This window comes from Petromyzon marinus, chromosome 37, assembly GCF_048934315.1.
Source record: "Petromyzon marinus isolate PM22_M1 ecotype Great Lakes invasive population chromosome 37, UKy_Petmar_22M1.pri1.0, whole genome shotgun sequence".
Lineage (NCBI taxonomy): Eukaryota > Metazoa > Chordata > Hyperoartia > Petromyzontiformes > Petromyzontidae > Petromyzon > Petromyzon marinus.
Window position 1 is genome coordinate 22,181,005 of NC_133703.1, and position 19,671 is coordinate 22,200,675.

The 19,671-nt window shown below is 50.7% G+C and overlaps 1 protein-coding gene across 1 annotated transcript; it reads left to right on the forward strand.

Moving 5' to 3' along the window:
- Window positions 1-828: 828 nt before the first annotated feature.
- On the forward strand, window positions 829-19,436 carry LOC116949609 (cytochrome P450 2J4-like). Its single transcript, XM_032967084.2, has 11 exons — window positions 829-948; window positions 2,760-2,834; window positions 6,584-6,823; window positions 7,888-8,050; window positions 9,357-9,506; window positions 11,088-11,248; window positions 12,584-12,757; window positions 14,202-14,343; window positions 15,505-15,692; window positions 18,020-18,161; window positions 18,600-19,436. The coding sequence occupies exons 3-11, from the start codon at window positions 6,590-6,592 to the stop codon at window positions 18,788-18,790; spliced, it is 1,545 nt and encodes a 514-aa protein (XP_032822975.2). The 5' UTR covers window positions 829-948; window positions 2,760-2,834; window positions 6,584-6,589; the 3' UTR covers window positions 18,791-19,436.
- The last annotated feature ends 235 nt before the right edge of the window (window positions 19,437-19,671 follow it).

Sequence of the window (19,671 nt, forward strand, 5' to 3'; positions counted from 1 at the left end):
TACAACAAACGGATGTTGCTGCGTTGCCCTCTGTTGTACCGTAAATATATTCCATATACACACACGAGCCTTGTGTCCTGATTATCGACATCTGAACCCACAGATTTGACAGCAACCGACCAGCCAGCATGCCTTAGCTAAGTTTAACACGTAGGCTTTCGCGACCAATATTATTCATAATAAAGGTGTTTGGGTTAGATCGCGTTATTTATAAATATTTATGCCTTAGTTAAACATGCAACATCCTCAAACTATCTCGTCCTCGAACAGCTGCGAGTTACTCAGCAAATGTTGGAAGTACGGCACATTCACTTAAGGGTACGAGTTCTCAATTCAAATCTGTCAACACCTTATCAGTGCCTTACTTATTACATATCAATTCAGACCTTATTGGTCACCCCGTGTCCTTATAGATCTTAACGTTCAACCTACAAAGCCCGTATTGAAACGCCTGTTCGCCGTATGGACCTGATAATTTATCTGTACAATAATACGGGTAAACCGTATGGGTTGACAGGTATGGTGGCTGCTGCTACACATATCACTGTCGACTATCAAATTATCCCGGAATGTGCCCGATCCCCCGTCGGATCCAGTCAGATATTTAGAATACACTCGCTGTATTAATCGGGGCGGCTGTGGGAAAAAATCCGATCCGCGAAAATGCTGCAACAGGGCCTGGGCCAACCGAGCTACCTGCCCAGTTTGTTGTTTTTTTTTGCGTGGACCAGACCCGACCACAGCCGTGCCTCCTCATCGCTTCCTCCTCGTCGCCTCTCTCTCTCTCAGAAACAATTTAAAAGCAGGAAAAGCGACTAAGTAGGATGAAATGCGGCCACGCGGCCGAGGCTGAACATTGAACAACTCTCGACTCGGCACGGATCCACACCGTTCTGGGCCAGTTCCACCCAGAATCGAAAGTCAGCTCGTGATGGTGCGATTATACTGGTAGGAAACGTAGTGGACTGGAAGCCCAACCGGGACTAATTCACGGGAGGCAGGGGATTGTACACTGTACTTTCTGGTGCGACTGGTGGGACCTCTTTTATACTGCACTTTCTGGTGGGACCTCTTTCTACTGCACTTTCTGGTGGGACCTCTTTTACACTGCACTTTCTGGTGGGACCTCTTTCTGCTGCACTTTCTGGTGGGACCTCTTTCTACTGCACTTTCTGGCGTCGTTTTATAATTCTACTCACTTTTCATTTTGCTTTCTTCTGCGCACGAGCCTAACAAGTTTGCCTTAAATATCCGTACAAAATTACTTCGTAATTACTTCAAATTTCCTACCAGCCCCCTCCGCAGGAATGTGTTCCCCCACTGCACGTGTGCTATGGCGTTTTATTTGATTTATTTTATACCACGTAACAATGCATTTCCCAATCATTGCAAAGTGAGGATATTTACAAAAGCGCAATTTTTGCATTCCGATTTGCCACATTTAAGTATATTTGTTTAGAGCAAAGGGAAGAAAATATGAAGATGTTTTTGTTTTTGATTCGTAAACGGGGAGTCCTTACCAATAAACACCAAACAACGTTTATTTATTTTACAAGTTAAAGATCCACTGTGCCACGTAGATATTTTTTCAGAAGCGACCTGGCGATCACAAATGATAGCTTAACGAAGTGGCTTATTAGCATGTGGACATTTATAGCAGCCAAATAACTCCAAACGCGTGGTGATGTCGATTCTAAATGTGGAGGGAAAAACCGGAGGACGCGGGGAAAAATCCACGCGACCACGAGGAGAGAGACACGCAAACTCCAAATACACAGCAGCAGGCACCAGGGTCGTGATGGAACCCACGAGCTCCTGTATACCAGGCGAGGTAGTTAACATCTCATAGCCATCGTGATGATGATGAGAGAGAGAGACACGCAAACTCCAAATACACAGCAGCAGGCACCAGGGTCGTGATGGAACCCACGAGCTCCTGTACACCAGGCGAGGTAATTAACATCTCATAGCCATCGTGATGATGATGAGAGACACAAACTCCAAATATACAGCAGCAGGCACCAGGGTCGTGATGGAACCCACGACCTCCTGTATACCAGGCGAGGTAGTTCACATCTCATAGCCATCGTGATGATGAGAGACACGCAAACTCCAGATATACAGCAGGCGTCAGGGTCGTGATGGAACCCACGACCTCCTGTATACCAGGCGAGGTAGTTAACATCTCATAGCCATCGTGATGATGATGAGAGAGAGACCAAAACTCCAAATACACAGCAGCAGGCGTCAGGGTCGTGATGGAACCCACTACCTCCTGTACACCAGGCGAGGTAGTTAACATCTCACAGCCATCCTGATGATGATGAGAGAGAGAGAGACACGCAAACTCCACATATACAGCAGGCGTCAGGGTCGTGATGGAACTCACGACCTCCTGCATACCAGGCGAGGTAGTTAACATCTCACAGCCACTGCTGTATACTTTGTGGGTTTTCTCCTTTTGAAGGCCGCGCTATTGCTCGTTGCGAACCAAGTTGCGTGCAAACATCGCTGCGCCTCAGTGGCTGGGGAATGTTTAAGATGAAACCACCCAAAACCAGATTTGTAAAAAATAACAAAAAAACAACCCTCGGCCACTTTTAACCGCTCGGCCACGTGCAGCATCCCCCCCTCCCCCCCCGCAGAACATTCGAAACGTTGGTCGGACGTTGCGACGTCTTCTCGCACTCGCCGTGTCGACTGCAATGCAAACTGCGTGACAACACCACCACCACCCCAGAGCTGTTGTTGTTGTTTAGATCTGGAGCTCCACCCGGGTGTCAAAGCCCTTTCACCAAGAGGCCTCGCGAGTCCAGCGGCAGCAGCAGCAGCAGGTGAGCGGCAACGCAGCGGAGCTCTCTCAACCATCACCATCACCCTCCTCTACCATCACCATCACTCTCCTCTACCATCACCATCCTCTACCATCACTCTCCTCTACCATCACCATCACCCTCCTCTCTCAACCATCACCCTCCTCTCTCAACCATCACCATCACCCTCCTCTCTCTACCATCACCATCACCCTCCTCTACCATCACCATCACCCTCCTCTCTCTACCATCACCCTCCTCTCTCTACCATCACCCTCCTCTCTCAACCAGTGAGGGGCGAGGTGAGTGAGGGGTGAGTGAGGGGCGAGGTGAGTGAGGGGTGAGTGAGTGAGTGGTGAGTGAGTGAGGGGTGAGATGAGTGAGGGGTGAGATGAGTGAGGGGTGAGTGAGTGAGGGGTGAGTGAGTGAGGGGTGAGTGAGTGAGGGATGAGTGAGGGGTGAGGTGAGTGAGGGGTGAGTGAGTGGTGAGTGAGTGAGGGGTGAGGTGAGTGAGGGGTGAGGTGAGTGAGGGGCGAGGTGAGTGAGGGGTGAGTGAGGGGTGAGGTGAGTGAGGGGCGAGTGAGTGAGGGGTGAGGTGAGTGAGGGGCGAGGTGAGTGAGGGGTGAGTGAGTGAGGGGCGAGGTGTGGGATGGGGCCCCCTCTTCTTGAGCGTCGTGAGGAGGAAGCCTGCGCATGGCCATTGTGTGTGGAGTGGCTCCCTCGACACAGCAGCTGTCTCGGACAACAACAAACAACAACAATAAACAACAACACAATCACGCCTCAGGTTGTGTACCGCTGCTACCGTGGAGTTGTGCAGCTGCTGACCAACTTAGCTGACGGTGTCATGTTCACATGCTCTGCGGGTGCGTTCGTGTGTGGTGTGTTCATGCGTTCGTGTGTGGTGTGTTCATGCGTGTTGTGTGTTCATGCGTTCGTGTGTGGTGTGTTCATGCGTTCGTGTGTGGTGTGTTCATGCATGTGTGTTCATGCGTTCGTGTGTGGTGTGTTCATGCGTTCGTGTGTGGTGTGTTCGTGTGTGGTGTGTTCATGCGTGTTGTGTGTTCATGCGTTCATGTGTGGTTTGTTCATGTGTGGTGTTATTCATGCGTTCGTGTGTGGTGTGTTCATGCGTTCGTGTGTGGTGTGTTCATGCGTTCGCGTCGTGTGTTCATGCGTTCGTGTGTTGTGTGTTCGTGTGTGGTGTGTTCATGCGTTCGTGTGTGGTGTGTTCATGCGTTCGTGTGTGGTGTGTTCATGCGTCCGTGTGTTGTGTGTTCATGCGTTCGTGTGTGGTGTGTTCATGTGCTCGTGTGTGGTGTGTTCATGCGTGTGTGGTGTGTTCATGCTTTCGTGTGTGGTGTGTTCATGCGTTTGTGTGTGGCGTGTTCATGCGTTCGTGTGTGGTGTGTTCATGCGTTCGGGTGTGGCGTGTTCATGCGTTCGCGTGTGGCGTGTTCATGCGTTCGTGTGTGGTGTGTTCATGCGTGCGTGTGTGGTGTGTTCATGCTTTCGTGTGTGGTGTGTTCATGCGTTTGTGTGTGGCGTGTTCATGTGTTCGTGTGTGGTGTGTTCATGCGTTCGGGTGTGGCGTGTTCATGCGTTCGCGTGTGGCGTGTTCATGCGTTCGTGTGTGGTGTGTTCATGCGTTCGTGTGTGGTGTGTTCATGCGTGTTCATGCGTTCGTGTGTGGTGTGTTCATGCGTTCGTGTGTGGTGTGTTCATGTGCTCGTGTGTGGTGTGTTCATGCGTGCATGTGTGGTGTGTTCATGCTTTCGTGTGTGGTGTGTTCATGCGTTGTGTGTGGCATGTTCATGCGTTCGTGTGTGGTGTGTTCATGCGTTCGGGTGTGGCGTGTTCATGCGTTCGCGTGTGGCGTGTTCATGCGTTCGTGTGTGATGTGTTCATGCGTTCGTGTGTGGTGTGTTCATGCGTTCGCGTGTGGTGTGCTCATGTGTGGTGTGTTCATGCGTTCGTGTGCGGTGTGTTCATGCGTTCGTGTGTGGTGTGTTCATGCGTTCGTGTGTGGTGTGTTCATCCGTTCGTGTGTGGTGTGTTCATGCGTTCGTGTGTGGTGTGTTCATGCGTGTTGTGTGTTCATGCGTTCACGTGTGGTGTGTTCATGTGTGGTGTGTTCATGCGTTCGTGTGTGGTGTGTTCATGCGTTCGTGTGTGGTGTGTTCATGCGTTCGTGTGTGGTGTGTTCATGCGTTCGTGTGTGGCGTGTTCAGGCATTCGTGCGCGGGGGGGGGGGTGTTCAGTATGTGTGTGTTCATGCGTACATGTGCTTGTCTGTGCGTGTGGTGATGTGTGGTGTTCATGTGTGCATGCTATGGGTTGTGTGGTGTTCATGTGTAAGTGCTATGGGTTGTGTGTGTTTTGTTTGTGTGTTTATGGGTACTGTACATTGCTTGGGCTCTGTGTGTTCGTGTGTGCATGCACAAGAGAGTGTGTGTATTAACATGTGGTGTGTGTGTGTGTTCATGTGTTTGTGTTATGTGTAGTGCGTTTCAAGCGTTCGTGTTCATATTTACATCGTCATTGCAGTGTGTATTTCTTTTCGTACACAATACGGGGAACTGTGCAGATTATTTGTTGAGCGTGTGTTAATTCGGCATGTGCTTTGTGTAGAGAGTGTGTGCTCGTACGTGTTCACGAGAATGTTCCTGTGGATGTTAATGTGCCCGCTCCCTGGAGTGTGTTCATGTGTCCTCGTGAAACACGGCACGGGTCCAAATCTTGATCCTCCGCCACACGCTCCCTCGTTTCACCTCTTCCTGAATCAGCTCCTCGCCGCACTCCGTCTCCAACAATCATCGCCTCGCTTACTCTCACCTCACCCTCGTTAGTCTCACCTCACCCACCCTCTCTCACTTACTCTCACTTACTCTCACCTCACCCTCACTTACTCTCACCTCACCCTCGTTAGTCTCACTTACTCTCACCCACCCACTCTCGCTTACTCTCACCTCACCCTCGTTACTCTCACTTACTCTCGCCTCACCCTCGTTACTCTCACCTCACCCACCCTCTCTCGCTTACTCTCACCCACCCAGCCACCCTCGTTACTCTCACCCACCCACCCACACTCGTTACTCTCACCCACCCAGCCACCCTCGTTACTCTCACCCACCCACCCACACTCGTTACTCTCACCCACCCACCCACCCTCGTTACTCTCACCTCACCTCACCCACACTCGTTACTCTCACCCACCCACCCACCCTCGTTACTCTCACCTCACCTCACCCACACTCGTTACTCTCACCCACCCACCCACCCTCGTTACTCTCACCTCACCTCACCCACTCTCGCTTACTCTCACCTGGCCGAACCGTCCCGCACGCCCCACCCACTCGCCCACCCACCCACTGACCCACCCACTCAGTGACCCACCCACTCAGTGACCCACCCACTGACCCCCCCCACCCACCCACTGACCCACCCACTCAGTGACCCACCCACTGACCCCCCCACCCACCCACTGACCCACCCACTCAGTGACCCACCCACCCACTGACCCACCCACTCAGTGACCCACCCACCACTGACAATACCGACCCACCCACTGAACCACCTACTCAGTGACCCACCCACCACTGACCCACCCACCTACCCACTGACCCACCCACTCACCACTGACCCACCCACCCACTGACCCACCCACTCACCACTGACCCACCCACCCACTGACCCACCGACCCACCCACTGACCCACCCACTGACCCACCCACTGACCCACTCACCGCCGCCCTCGTCCTCATGCCCAGGCTGCCATGGCGGCGTTGCTGGGCTCCTCCGCGCTGGACGGTCTCTCCTCCTCGTCCTCCTGGTCCCTGTTCTCGCCGTCGCTCTCCACCTGCCTCCTCTTCCTCGCCACCTTCCTGCTGCTGCTCCAGTGGCGCAAGGTCCAGCGGCCACGCGGCTTCCCGCCCGGCCCCAGGGCGCTGCCCTTGCTGGGCAACCTGGGCTCCCTGCCCACGCAGGAGCCCGGCACGGCCCTGCACAAGGTGGTGACTTGTTGTTATTCTGTGACGGTCACCGCATCGCGTGGCGCTTTCAGACGCGCTTCTGCGGCCGTCTGGAACGCCCCTCCTTACGATATTAGGATGCCGCTGTAATTATGCACTTTTAAGTCATCTCGATTGAAAGCTCATTTCTTTGGGGCTACTTTTTGTGCTTAGCCAACTGTCCTCCGATGAGCACAGTTGGCTATTTACGGTGGGAAGAAGTTCAAAATACAAATACTGTGCATACATCTGCTTCCGTGGGGTGGAAGCAGATAGCGTGGCTTCGTGAAAGTTCTCATGGCATGACAATGCTCGCAGAATTTTAAATAAATTGTGTAAAAAAATACATTTCGTAAATTATCACCACCAGAAAGTCGTACAAGAGATTGCTTTAGAAATTCAAATTATTTTATGATGTAATCACCCCTAAGTTTTGCAATAGTGAGAACTGAGAATGTATTTAGCGCTTGTCCAGGCAAAGCTTAGTATGTTCTGGCAACAACAATGGTAAACACAACCCTTGGGATTAAAAAAAAGATTCCAAATGTCTATCGTCCACAAATCATTCATCCACAACAGCAATTACCCCTTGCCGCAAACTATCAGAAAGTAAGAGGCGTTCAAATTAGCGCTGGTGGATATTTACGGTGCGAAATAAATTCAACACATATATATACCCAGGGTGAGCAATGTTTGCAAATTCAACACCGGTGTCTGTTGTTCTATAACTGGCCACAGCATCGGAATGTGCTGACCCATCTGTATGCCATTGGGATGGCCCAGCGGTGCAGCTATCGGCTCGTAATTAAAGAGGTTGCGAGTTCAAACTCTGGTTGGGTTTTAATTCAGCCCATCATCCCTCCGGGGTCGATAATATAGTTACCATTTTGTGGACACGTCAACAGCGGTTGGTCTATGAACAGACTCTCCCCCCCCCCTGCCCCGCCATAGGAATGCAGAATTCACCACCACTGGCTCGGGGCTGTGAACAGGCGATGACTGTCGACTCGATGCTCACGTGAGCAGAAAAAATAAATCGCTTCGCCTTCGACGTCTGTACGCAGCTCTCGAAGCGCTACGGCGACGTGTACAGCCTGCTGCTGGGCCGTGAGCTGTGTGTGGTCATCAATGGCTTCGATGCCGTGAGGGATGCGCTGGTGAACCACGCGAAGGAGTTTGCCGGCCGCCCCTGGATGGCGATCGTTTCCAAGATCACACAGGGCCTCGGTGAGCTGCTCTACTCCTTCCGCTCTTGTCCACGTGGCATTTGAAGAGCGACGGCCTCTCCACGTGCTTGCTCTGCGTTGCTGTGAAGTAGGGCCATTACCTGAAACATCGCCGAGTATATTTATACTTTTTCTCTTTTTAAGGCAGTGGTATTGACGAATGCGTTGAGGTATTTTGGACAGAATATTAGGTTTCGATAGTGAAACTTGTGTGAAACCTAATCGTCCTGCAGCCCATCTTCACTGGCCGATTCCCTTCTGCAGAAACATTGTGGCACAAGAATAAGACCCGTTATGAAAAGTGCCAGTTTACGTATTTGGTGTTTATGGAAGTACCCGGCATGGCATACCGTCGCATAGCGGCACTTATCCACTACTTATTGTAGATTGGCGCTGAGTCCTGGAAACCATTCGATGGTGTCAGGAGTTGCTTCCTGTATGGCAATCGTCGCTGCTGTGTAAGTGCCGCAGTAGCAAGATGTTAAATCCCTCGCCAGGTATGCAGGAGGTCGTGGGTTCGATCACGACCCTGCTGTATATTTGGAGTTTGCGTGTCTCTCTCCCAGTGGTCGTGTGGATTTTTCTCAGGGTCCTCCGGTTTTTCCCTCCACATTTAGAATCCAAATCACGTATTTAGAATATTTGGCTGCTTTAAATTTCCACGTGATGATAAGCCACTTCGTCAGGTCGCTTCTCAAAAAGAGCTACATAGCTCAGTGGGCCTTACCTGGTAAAATAAAACGTTTTAGTTCAGGACGTCCATCGTGGGAGATGGAGCGATGAAATGGGCTCGTGTGCGCGTACCGGGCGGATCGTCGCATCGCGAGGCCGTGAGAGATGGCGACGGCTCGGGTGGGGGGTGCTCATCCAGAAGAGGATGACGATCAATTAATGAAATCTATTATAAAGCGATGATTGTTTACATCTCTGAATGTTTAGTATACTGGCAGCAGGGCCGTACAGAGATTCCTAGAGGCCACTTGAGGTCCCCACCTTCCTCCATCATTCACAAACCTCTTCTACCCACTCCTCTCGGCGGCTGTGGAGGGCAGCGGCTGGTTACGTGATGAACAGATTGAATTTTCGCATTCGCAATTCGGCAACTCTTAAATGTCCCCGCTCTTGAAGAAAATAGCCACACTTCCCCCCCCCCCGTGTGTGTTGTTCGAACACGATACGCTTGAGAGGTAAACAAACACAACAATTGAAAACCCAGACTTGCTAGGTCAGAAGCGGGACGGCTGTAGATATCCGACATCGCGTGGCCAGACTTGAACGTGCAATCTGCAACGGTCGCTTCGCTGCAGGCATCATCACGGCGGGGTACAACCACAGCTGGAAGCAGCAGCGGCGTTTCGCCCTCTCCACGCTGCGCAACTTCGGTCTCGGCAAGAAGTCTCTGGAGGAGAAGATCAACGAGGAGGTGGCCATCCTCGTCCAGACATTCCGGGAGTCCGGTGAGCGAGCGAGCGCACGAATGCTTGGGAACGCGAGCCGCATCACTGTGTTGAGCCCCAAAGCATCCCCCCACCCACCAGCACCCCCCCCCCCCCCACTATAATTATTTAATTCGTCTTCGCAGGTTGTCGTAAAAAAACACACCAGCCGTCCTGAGAACCGCGAAGTCATGCAGTCCGCAGCGCGATGCCAGCCCAGCTCCGCACTTCCACGCCTCGGTTTCGTCTATCGCGCCTACCCCCCCGCAATTTCCCTCCCGTCTTGCGCCGCCTCAACCCAGTGGCTCTGCACGACAGCCATCGCATACCGCGTGAAGCGATGCATTCCGATTGGCACGTTTGGCTACGTACGGTGCGAGAGAAGCTCAACATACCCGTACGTACGTACGTACGAGCTGCCGTTGTTAGGAGGCAAGTGGCCGGTGCGTCATGCACAAAAATGCGCCATTTTATTCCGTAGGCTGTTTTACTGTACCCAACCAGATGTGAACTAGACGTGTGTGAAAAAAAGAGCTTTATAGCTCATCGGATTCCTCCAGTAAAAATAAATATTCAGATTATCATTCTGACCTACTGATTGGCTCACTGTAGTGTATGCATACTGCCTGATGAGCAGAGGCGGGCGTACATATCTGCCATGTGAGGAGATCAAATTTGAAGCAGCAATCTCTGCATTGCGAGTCCAGTGTGCTGACCATCAGGTCGCACTCATTACACACAAAGTGCTTGCCATAAATGAACCACAATACCTTGCTGATATCATCATTAGACCTCCTTTGCCAGTACCAAAATGTAATAATAGGGTTTTTCCCCTTTTTTATGGCAACAAAACTGAAACCTTTTAACAAGGATTCATGTCTGCATTAACCACAATACCTGCAGTCAAAGTGCAATGCATATATTATCATAGTATGTTTTTTGTTTGCATTTTGACTGCAGGTATTGTGGTTAATGCAGACATGAATCCTTGTAAAAAGGTTTCAGTTTTGTTGCCAGAAAAAAGGGGAAAAACCCTAGTATTACATGTTGGTACTGGCAAAGGAGGTCTAATGATGTAGATGCTCACCCCGAGCCCTCATTACTTTGATAGTGCATTGCCTTTGAGCTGTACGCCTCTTGGCGTCATCTGGTCGAGCACCAATTGGGTCGAGGCTCAAAAGAAAGCCGTCCCTTGGTGTAGACCAATCAGTTTCAAGGACAATGCATATATTATCATAGTATGTTTTTTGTTTGCATCTTGCTGATATCGCCAAGGAGCATAAACCACCAAGCGAACTCCGGTAGTCATCCTCGCAGCAGCGGATTTTGGCTGCTGGGCCATCGAACAAAGGCGGCGGTCACCGCATCGCGCGGCGCTTTCAGAAGCCACTGGAGCTACGCACCTTTAATTCTAGATTGAAAACTAATTTCTTTCGAACTGCTTTTTGTGTTTAGTTTGTTGTCCTTCCCCCGCAACTCCGATTAGGACGTTTGGCTACGTACGGTGTGCAAGAAGTTCAACATACACACGCACATTTGATCACCGCAGTAACGTAGTGGAAATCACCGTTGGCAAATGTTATCCGTTGTGTCTGGTTGCAGGTGATACCTTCGACCCCCACTTCAGCATCAATAATGCCGTGTCAAACATCATCTGCTCGATCGTGTTTGGGAACCGCTTTGACTACGACGACAAGCGCTTCCGCAACCTTCTGCACCTCTTCGCCGAGAACTTCAGGATCGAAGGCGGCTGGAGAGGGAAGGCAAGCAGGAGTTGAATCTTCAACGAGCGTTCGCTTTTAAGGCTTTTATTTGAAGTGTTTTTCGTGCCGGGCCGGCCCGGTGCTGCTCTGAGAGGCGCTGGGTTGCTTTTTCCGCTGCACAACCGGAGCCGTGATGTTGGCGTGCAGCCGAACGCGACAAACGAGTCGAGAAACACGGCTGGGTGACGCTGCGTTTTTTTGAGTTGGACTCACGTTGCACTCACGACGAATGAAGGTTTGTTACTCGGCATTGTGTCAGGCGTTTCACTCCATGTGTTGGGAGCTTCTTCAGGAACTGAATGTCCACTTCAGGAACTGACTTCACCGAAGAGGCTCCCAGCACGTGGAGCTAAACGTTGAACATCGTGCCACGTGGGCTGTGCTTGAAGGCAAATGCACGCAAGATGCTTTTATTCGGCGAGAACACGCTCAAGCCGGTTGGGCGGCAACGACGACACTTTGATCATGGCACGTAATCTGTGCCGTCACTTCAGAGGACTCGGACCAGAGGCTTGCGACGTGGCCGAGCGTTATTGCGTTTGCCGCTTCTTTGCGGACGTTTGCGGCTCAAGCTCCTGGCCGCCCCAGCAAATACTGCAGGCGCGTAGCCGCCAAAAAACGTGCGCTCTCTGCGTTACGGTGGACGTTAAAGATCCCATGACGCTATCTCAGAAGAGAGAAGTTGGCCACGTTTGCCGGGCGTCACCGTCCAAATGAATTTTTTTTTTAGCGCACATCGCTTAATGGGAAAAAAACAATTGGCAGCATCGCCCACCGACTGGCAGACCGGTAGCCACTTGTGCTATGTTTCGATTTAAAGCTTTCGTGACTGCATGCTAATCCCTCACATGCTAATCCCTCACACTAACATCATGCTAATCTCCCAGCTACATGCTAATTTCTGACTTTAACATCCTGCTAATCTCTCACATTAACACAGCTGCTTCAATGCTAAATTCTTCTGTTGATATGTCAAGGCGCTCTGCTCCTCCCACCCAGCTTAAAATACGCTGCCAAGCTTAGCAGTGTTCATTGGAGCGCTGTCTTTCCGATAGTTCTGTTTCTTCACCTGAGGAAGGCTGCTTGTGTTGCGGCCGCAACGTCGTGAGACTTTGATTTTATTATGTTTTATTTTTGTAATTTTATTATTTCCCTTCTACGTGACTTTACCGAAAGAACCAAGGAGATGAACACTTGTGCTGTGTTCACTTTGTGCCGGCACTAGAACAACTGCGGTCAATGAGATGTTCGTAACGTCGGGGATGTTCATAACGTTATGGGCGCAATCTCAACGCATGTTTTTGGACGGTCTATTTTTCTCACGTCTCTCCGTAGATATGCATATTCATGCCATGGCTGGAAGACTGGCCCGGCCCCCACCAGCTCATCTTCCGGAACGCGGACAAAGTGAACCTGTTCTTTCAGGAGCGCATCCGTGAGCACCGGCAAACACGCGAGGCCGGCCAACCACGGGACCTGATCGACGCCTACTTGGACGAGATGGAGAAGGCGAGACTTTCGACAGTTTTTTTTACGTTTTTTTAATTTCTCATTATTTGTGTATATTCGTTATAAGTTTTTTATTATTATTTTTTGTAACGCAACGGGAGCTCGTTAGAGCGCGATGTCAGACTCGCCCGACCCGGTGTCACAATGCGCTAGCAGCAATCCTCGGCGCAAACTGAACCATGTAAAAGAGGTCGTGGGTTCGATCCCGACCCTGGTGCCTGCCGTATATTTGGAGTTTGCGTGTCTCTCTCTCTCGTGGTCGTGTGCATTTCTCTCCGGGTTCTCCGGATTTTCCTTCCATGTTTAGAATCAACGTCACGCGTTTAAGAATATTTGGTTGCCATACATTTCCACGTGGTGATAAGCCACTTCGTTGAGCTATCATGTGTGGCCAGGTCGCTCTGTGTAGGCCTTACCTGGTAACATAAAAAGTAATTGAAAAGAGGAATACCACCGCATGACACGCGTATCGATGAACACGATCCGGAGCATATTTTACTCTTTTCGTCATAAAGCACGCTTCTTAACCCAGGGGTTTAAAGGCTTTCGGGGCGGCAGTGCAGGCTGTGGCATGGATACCGTGCAGGAGAAATGTTTTGTACGCGCGTTGGGAACGCCAACGACACGTTGCGTTGACAACGTGTCGCCGGGGAGCATGGGGAACCAGTGGTCCTGATTGGTCACGCGGAAAAAGGCTGAGAGAACCCCTGCCAGGCTTGGCCGTGTGACAGCGATAACACGATTGCGCATGTTCACTCGGTCACTTGGTAGGAGTTTTGGCATCCCTCGCCCGCTCCAGAGAGAAGGATGCCGCACTCCGACAAGGCCCACACAATTCGGAGAAACCCCGCCCAGAATAGGGATGCCCCCCGATTACTATAGATGTTTCGGGCAGTAGCCCTTCTTCATAGCACACCCCGTCCTATGTTGAGGTTTTATTATTTTGTTATGATTATAATTTGTGTACCACTGCCGATGGCTTATCACCAAATAAGTTGCTCAATGTTAAAGGCCACATAGAGTCCTCCCACTACAGCCACAAGCCCTGCCCATCACCACAAGCCCCCCCCATCACAGTGAGATTCCCCGCCCACTAAGACCACACGCCACGCCCACCGTTGTAAGAAGCCGTTCCCCCCCCCCCCCCCCCCGCTCAAGTAGAAGGTGTCCAAAATTGGGACTGTAACTACAGTAAATGGCAATTGGGGGTCAGGGTCTTGGCTAAATGTCTCCACGTAGGTGTGCCCCTAAGAGGATGTCCCTCCCCGTAACCACCCCTGCTCCCGATCGTTACCCCTACGACGGGTAGGGCGGCGAGCCCGGACACACCCCCGGTCGGTCCCTAATTTCAAGGGTCTATCGCTCCGGGTTTGCTGCACGTTATTTGAGTTCTTGAATCACACAAAATGTATAACGAGGATGCTGCGTTGCGCGCGCCATGCAGGAGAGCCAGGACCCCGAGTCCACCTTCACCGATGGAAATCTGCTCAACGTGGTCGGAGACCTGTTCATAGCTGGCACCGAGACCAGCTCGACCACCCTGAGATGGGCCTTGCTCTACATGATGGCCTATCCCCAAATCCAGGGTACGGTTTTCTGAAAGCGTCTGACGTCAATTGTGAATGTCTCCAGCAGCAACAACAACGATTTGGATAAAAATGTGTATTTTCTGTTACAATGGGATCTCGGCGGTGCTACGGCAAGAGCCGTTGACTGACGGTTCGGTTCAAATCTTGGTTGGGAGTCAACTCGGCCGATCGACTCTTTGGGGGTCGATCAAAATGAGTATCACTCTGTGGGAAGCCAACTTTGAATGTTCTATGGTCCCTGCCATGGGAATGTCGAATTTCCATCATTGTCTGAGGGCCAATAACACATACGAATACCACCACGTGCTTGTTTGAACAGCGAAACACGAACCTTGTTTCCGCGCCTTGTGTTTTGGCTCAAACGGTTTAACTCAATACTGGTCACCGCGCCAGACTTGCGATCCAGAGGTCACCAATTCTATCCAACGGTGGGGCAGCTGAAACAACGGTGCGCCTTTCTTAAATCCCCCTGCCCCCCCCCCCCGTCCACCCAGCAGCATCATCGGGGTGCACCCCAGGCAGGTCTTGTGTGGTGGTGGGGTGCAGTCTGGCTACTCCCACCTCTTCTAAGACACCACGGACGAATAGGCCAAACTGCCCTCTTTAGGAGGAGGGGTTCTCTCGAGGTGCCTGGAGCTGGGGGAGGGACCCTTTTGGCCATGAGTGGTGTGAGAAATCAGTTCCGAGGGCTGCAGTTTAACCCTGACAGGTCACCTTACTGCGAGTGGCGGCTGGCTTTTGGTTTTAGGATGAGGCTTGGCCCGTTGCTCCTCGCACCTGCACTGCAGAGCGCTGTGAGGAGCGGTGGTGCAGCGGTCGGCGCGCTGCGCTTACGAACCCGACGACCCGAGATCGATTCCCGCTCACGACCAACACCGGCGACGATTATCTGAACCGGTCCTGGGCCTCCCCTAGGTCGACTCAACCTCAAATGAGTACCTGGTGCGTTGTGTAGTAAACATCGCCACTGGGGAGACAAAGGTGGCCTGGCGTGGTGCTGGCCACCCACCCCCTCGTGTGCCATGCCGGCCTTCATAGGTGCTGCTCGCTAACGGCACTTGCCCCAACGGCCGTTAAGGGTACATGGGGGCTCTTTGGTATGCATGTACGTTGACCTTCTTTCGCACCATACGTAGCTAACCACGCTGGTCGTTGCAGAGCGCTGTCAGAGAGAGATCGACGAGGTGATTGGCGGCGATCGCTCGCCAAACACGACGGACCGAGCAAACCTCCCATACACCGACGCTGTGATCCACGAGGCCCAGAGGATGGCCAACGTTGCCCCGCTGGGCGTCTTGCATTCTACCACCACCGACGTCAAGTTTCGAGGATACGATATTCCCAAGGTTAACGTTCATCGATTTTAGACACCTGTGTGGGTTTTTATTTTTATTTTGCGTGCCTGTAAAAGTGACGTTGCTTTTCACAGTAATGTAAAGAAAAGTGTTATATGTTATCGAAATCTATACGATTTAAAAAAAAAATCGAACTGCTTCTGCCACATTGTGATTGCATGAAGAGCTTTGAAAGCCAAATCGTCAGGAGGTACAAACGACACAACATGAACAGAGAGCCATTTGAGATGAGTTTTACATTTCGTGTCTTTATTGCTGCCAATGCTCCGCTAAACAGCCGCATTGTGAACGGCGTTGGGCGTGGAGATTCGGTCTCATGAAGATGAATTATTCACAGCGGCGATGTTGGAGGGAGGCTGCCATAGGTGGGAAGTGTTGTGGACAAGGGAACTCCTCTCAGGTCGTCTAGAGCCAGTCGTCTAGAGTCAAGTGTAGCCGCTTGCAGTGTTTACCTCAAGGCCGTAATTATATATATTGGGGGGGGACGCATCCCCCCACAATATTCAAATATGCTCAAAATGCCCCCCCCAATATATTTCTATAAAAAATTGCTATGCTATGTAAATAAAAACATCAATTTGCTGAAACCTTGGCCACAATATCTGGACTTGTCTTAATATAACAATGCATAGATTTCTGTTTATATGATTGTGGTTATGGTTGTACTTTATTAATTCCTAATCTCTGCCATTACATGCAATGAATCAAGAAATGTAAAAAAAGTAAAAACAGAGCAATGTAATACAATGTACCCTAGTAGACATTATTGTAAAAAAAATCCATCCCACGTGTTGGTGAATTTTGTAATATTTTAAGCAGGAAATGAGTTTTCAAATGTAGATATTTTTCTGTGTTGGGACCCCCAGACACCCTGGAAGATTTGGTCTCCCCCCAATGTTGACTCCGTGGCTACGGCCTTGGTTACCGACAGCGCTGCATTCCCACGCTTGCTGGTCGATGTCTGCACCCCATCCCTTGTGTGATGTGCGTTACTCGTGTTAGAGAGACTGGTGTGAGCTGCTTTAAACAATGATCATCCAAGCTGTAACAATCGTGTATTTTGTGGGGCTGATCTGTGAACCCTTGTGTTTTGAATTAATTTCTGCCTTTGAAATTACTACTCTTTGGGTCTTTCGGTAAAGTCACGTAGATAGAAAAATAATAAAATCATAATAAAATCACGACGTTTCGATCGCAACACAAGCAATTGTATTCAGGTGAAAAAATACAGCAGGCCAACTGCTGAGGCAGGAGAAATATAGCGGGAGAGCTGCTGCTGCAGCAAGAGGTTATATCGGTTTGAGATGGGTGCAACCAAAGGGTAAGTGGGCTGGGCTAGAGATGGAATTTGCGTGTAAATGTAAGATCGCGGAGCCTGAGAAACCTCAGGACTACGGTGCTGAAGAGGCGCCCATTGTATTGCTAGAGATTAGAGATTAGCGTGTCAACGTGAGCCGGCTCCCGCAGCAGCGGCTGTGTTGATGAGAAGATTGCCATGGCCAGTGTCAGAGAACCGGACACACCGCCACCTCGTGGGCAACGAAAGCTGCGCACTGGCACGGCCACCTGGCACGGTGGTTCTCTTGCGTTGACATGCTGGTCTCTCAGTGCAGAGGCCAACGACGCAGCTTTCGTTGCGTGTCCGGTTCTCTGACACTGGCCATGGCAATCTTCTCATCAACACAGCCGCTGCTGCGGGAGCCGGCTCACGTTGACACGCTAATCTCTAATCTCTAGCAATACAATGGGCGCCTCTTCAGCACCGTAGTCCTGAGGTATTTCAGGCTCAGCGATCTTACATTTACACGCAAATTCCATCTCTAGCCCCGCCCACTTACCCTTTGGTTGCACCCATCTCAAACCTACAGAACCTCTTGCTGCAGCAGCAGCAGCAGCTCTCCCGCTATATTTCTCCTGCCTCAGCAGTCGGCCTGCTGTCATTTTTCACCTGAAGACGATTGCTCGTGTTGCGATTGAAACGTCGTGATTTTATTATGATTTTTATTTTTCTATCTACGTGACTTTACCGAAAGACCCAAAGAGTATGAATTCCTGCAGTCACGAAAGCTTTAAGTCAATATTTGAAATTGCTTTCAAGACTTTGACGTCTCTCTTTGCAATGACACCCACAAAATTACTCAATTGGGAGGTTTATAGCAAAAATCGTCCCACTGCTGTGAAAACTTGGCAGCAGTTTCCTGAAAAAGCCAACAAACTCGGGCATTCCTTGGTTAACGAGCATTATAAACACAACTAACTAGACACGATGTTATGTCTACATACTTATGTACGTGAAAACAACTTTCATTTTTCTACAGGGAACGAAGGTGTTACTTAACCTGACGTCGGTTCTGCACGACGAGACTCAGTGGAAAACGCCGAATGAATTTAACCCCGACCACTTCCTGGACAACACGGGCCAGTTTGTCAAGCCTGACGCCTTCCTGGCCTTCTCTGCTGGTACGGAGCAATGACCCCGACTCGTGACCCTGCCCCCGACTGCCAGGCTGGTGCTCCGTACACCTTTGCACTGCACCGGGTTAGCCAAGGGCCGCCCAGATGTGGGGTGGGCCAAGGGAGGTCATTTACCCCCGGGGCTCGCACAAAAGAGGGCCCCGGGATGGGCCCGTGTTTATGTCACACGATTGAACAAGGGGAGGCTCACATGAGCATTCTACTCCCCCCCCCCCCACCCCGGGGCAGCCCCGGTGGCAGCTGCCGCAGGGGAATGTCCTTGGCTAGGCTGCAGGGCATTGGCGCGCTTTGCGATCGGTCGGACGTGATGTAAGTCGGCGTGATTTGCTCAGGCATCCGAGCGAGCATTCTATAAATACTCTTATCGCTTTTCCATCCTGTCATACGAAAGAAGAACGCAAATCCTTATCCCCCCACCCCCAGGTCCCCGTGTGTGCCTGGGAGAGAACCTGGCCAGGATGGAGCTCTTCCTGTTCTTCACGTCTCTGCTGCAGCGCTTCAAGTTCCATTGGCCCGACGCGACTTCTCGGCCCAACTTTGTAGCTGCCGAGGGTCTTAGCCGTGCCCCGGTGTTCTACAAGCTGGGCGTCCGCCCTCGTGACACGGCCAAGTGAGCTGTGGGCTCCGAATTCCCCATGAAGTCAAAGTCGACGTCACCTTTTTTGCTTAAACACGTCGGGGTCAGGGGCTCCTTTCTGGCATAAATCCACCACCCAAAGCGCCATCACGTGAATATTCGTGGCTATAACAACCGACGATTCTATATGGTGAGAGTGAAAAATAAATAAATAAATTTGACTATTCCCAAAGCCTCACACAGCCCCAAGTTTATTTTACGAAACGCATTGTTAAAGTAATGTTGAGTTCCTTAAAAATGGTTATTATTTTGTGTGTTTCTTAAATTCAAATACGGTTCTTTCCCCCCAACGTTATTCCACCTGTGCTGCGAGTTTAGTTTCATGAGATGAAGTATCCACTGAGAACCTTTGCAGAGAAGTGTATCACCCCATGTTCGAGAGAACTGCCCGTGGTAGGAGATAAGACAGAACTACTTCTGAGTTCCCATCAAGTGACCTTATCCATACACTCGAGTGCTCTTACACACGCCCTTCTGTTATAGGAATGTTCGTCGCATGACAGTCAACTCGATTTTTTGTAATTCCCAAAGCTGCAATTTTGTGGAAAGATAAAATATTTTTTTTGTTTGTTGGTGCAGTAAAGTTGTGAATGGGCTGAGAAAAATAAATCTCCATTAACTTGCGTACTCGCCTGTTTATTCACGGGTGGCTAAAAGCCAGATTCAAAGCCAGGATCTCAGCAGAGCCAAATCAATCCTCTGAGAGCTGTTTAAATGCTGTAACATTCCAACTTCAATCACATGTCTATGTCGTGTGAATGTAGCCTGAAACATAGACGCCAACTTCGAACACGTCATTGCAGTTTGTCTAATTGTATTGCAGTTAATTTTTTTTATTTCAGTAGTACTTTGGTAAAT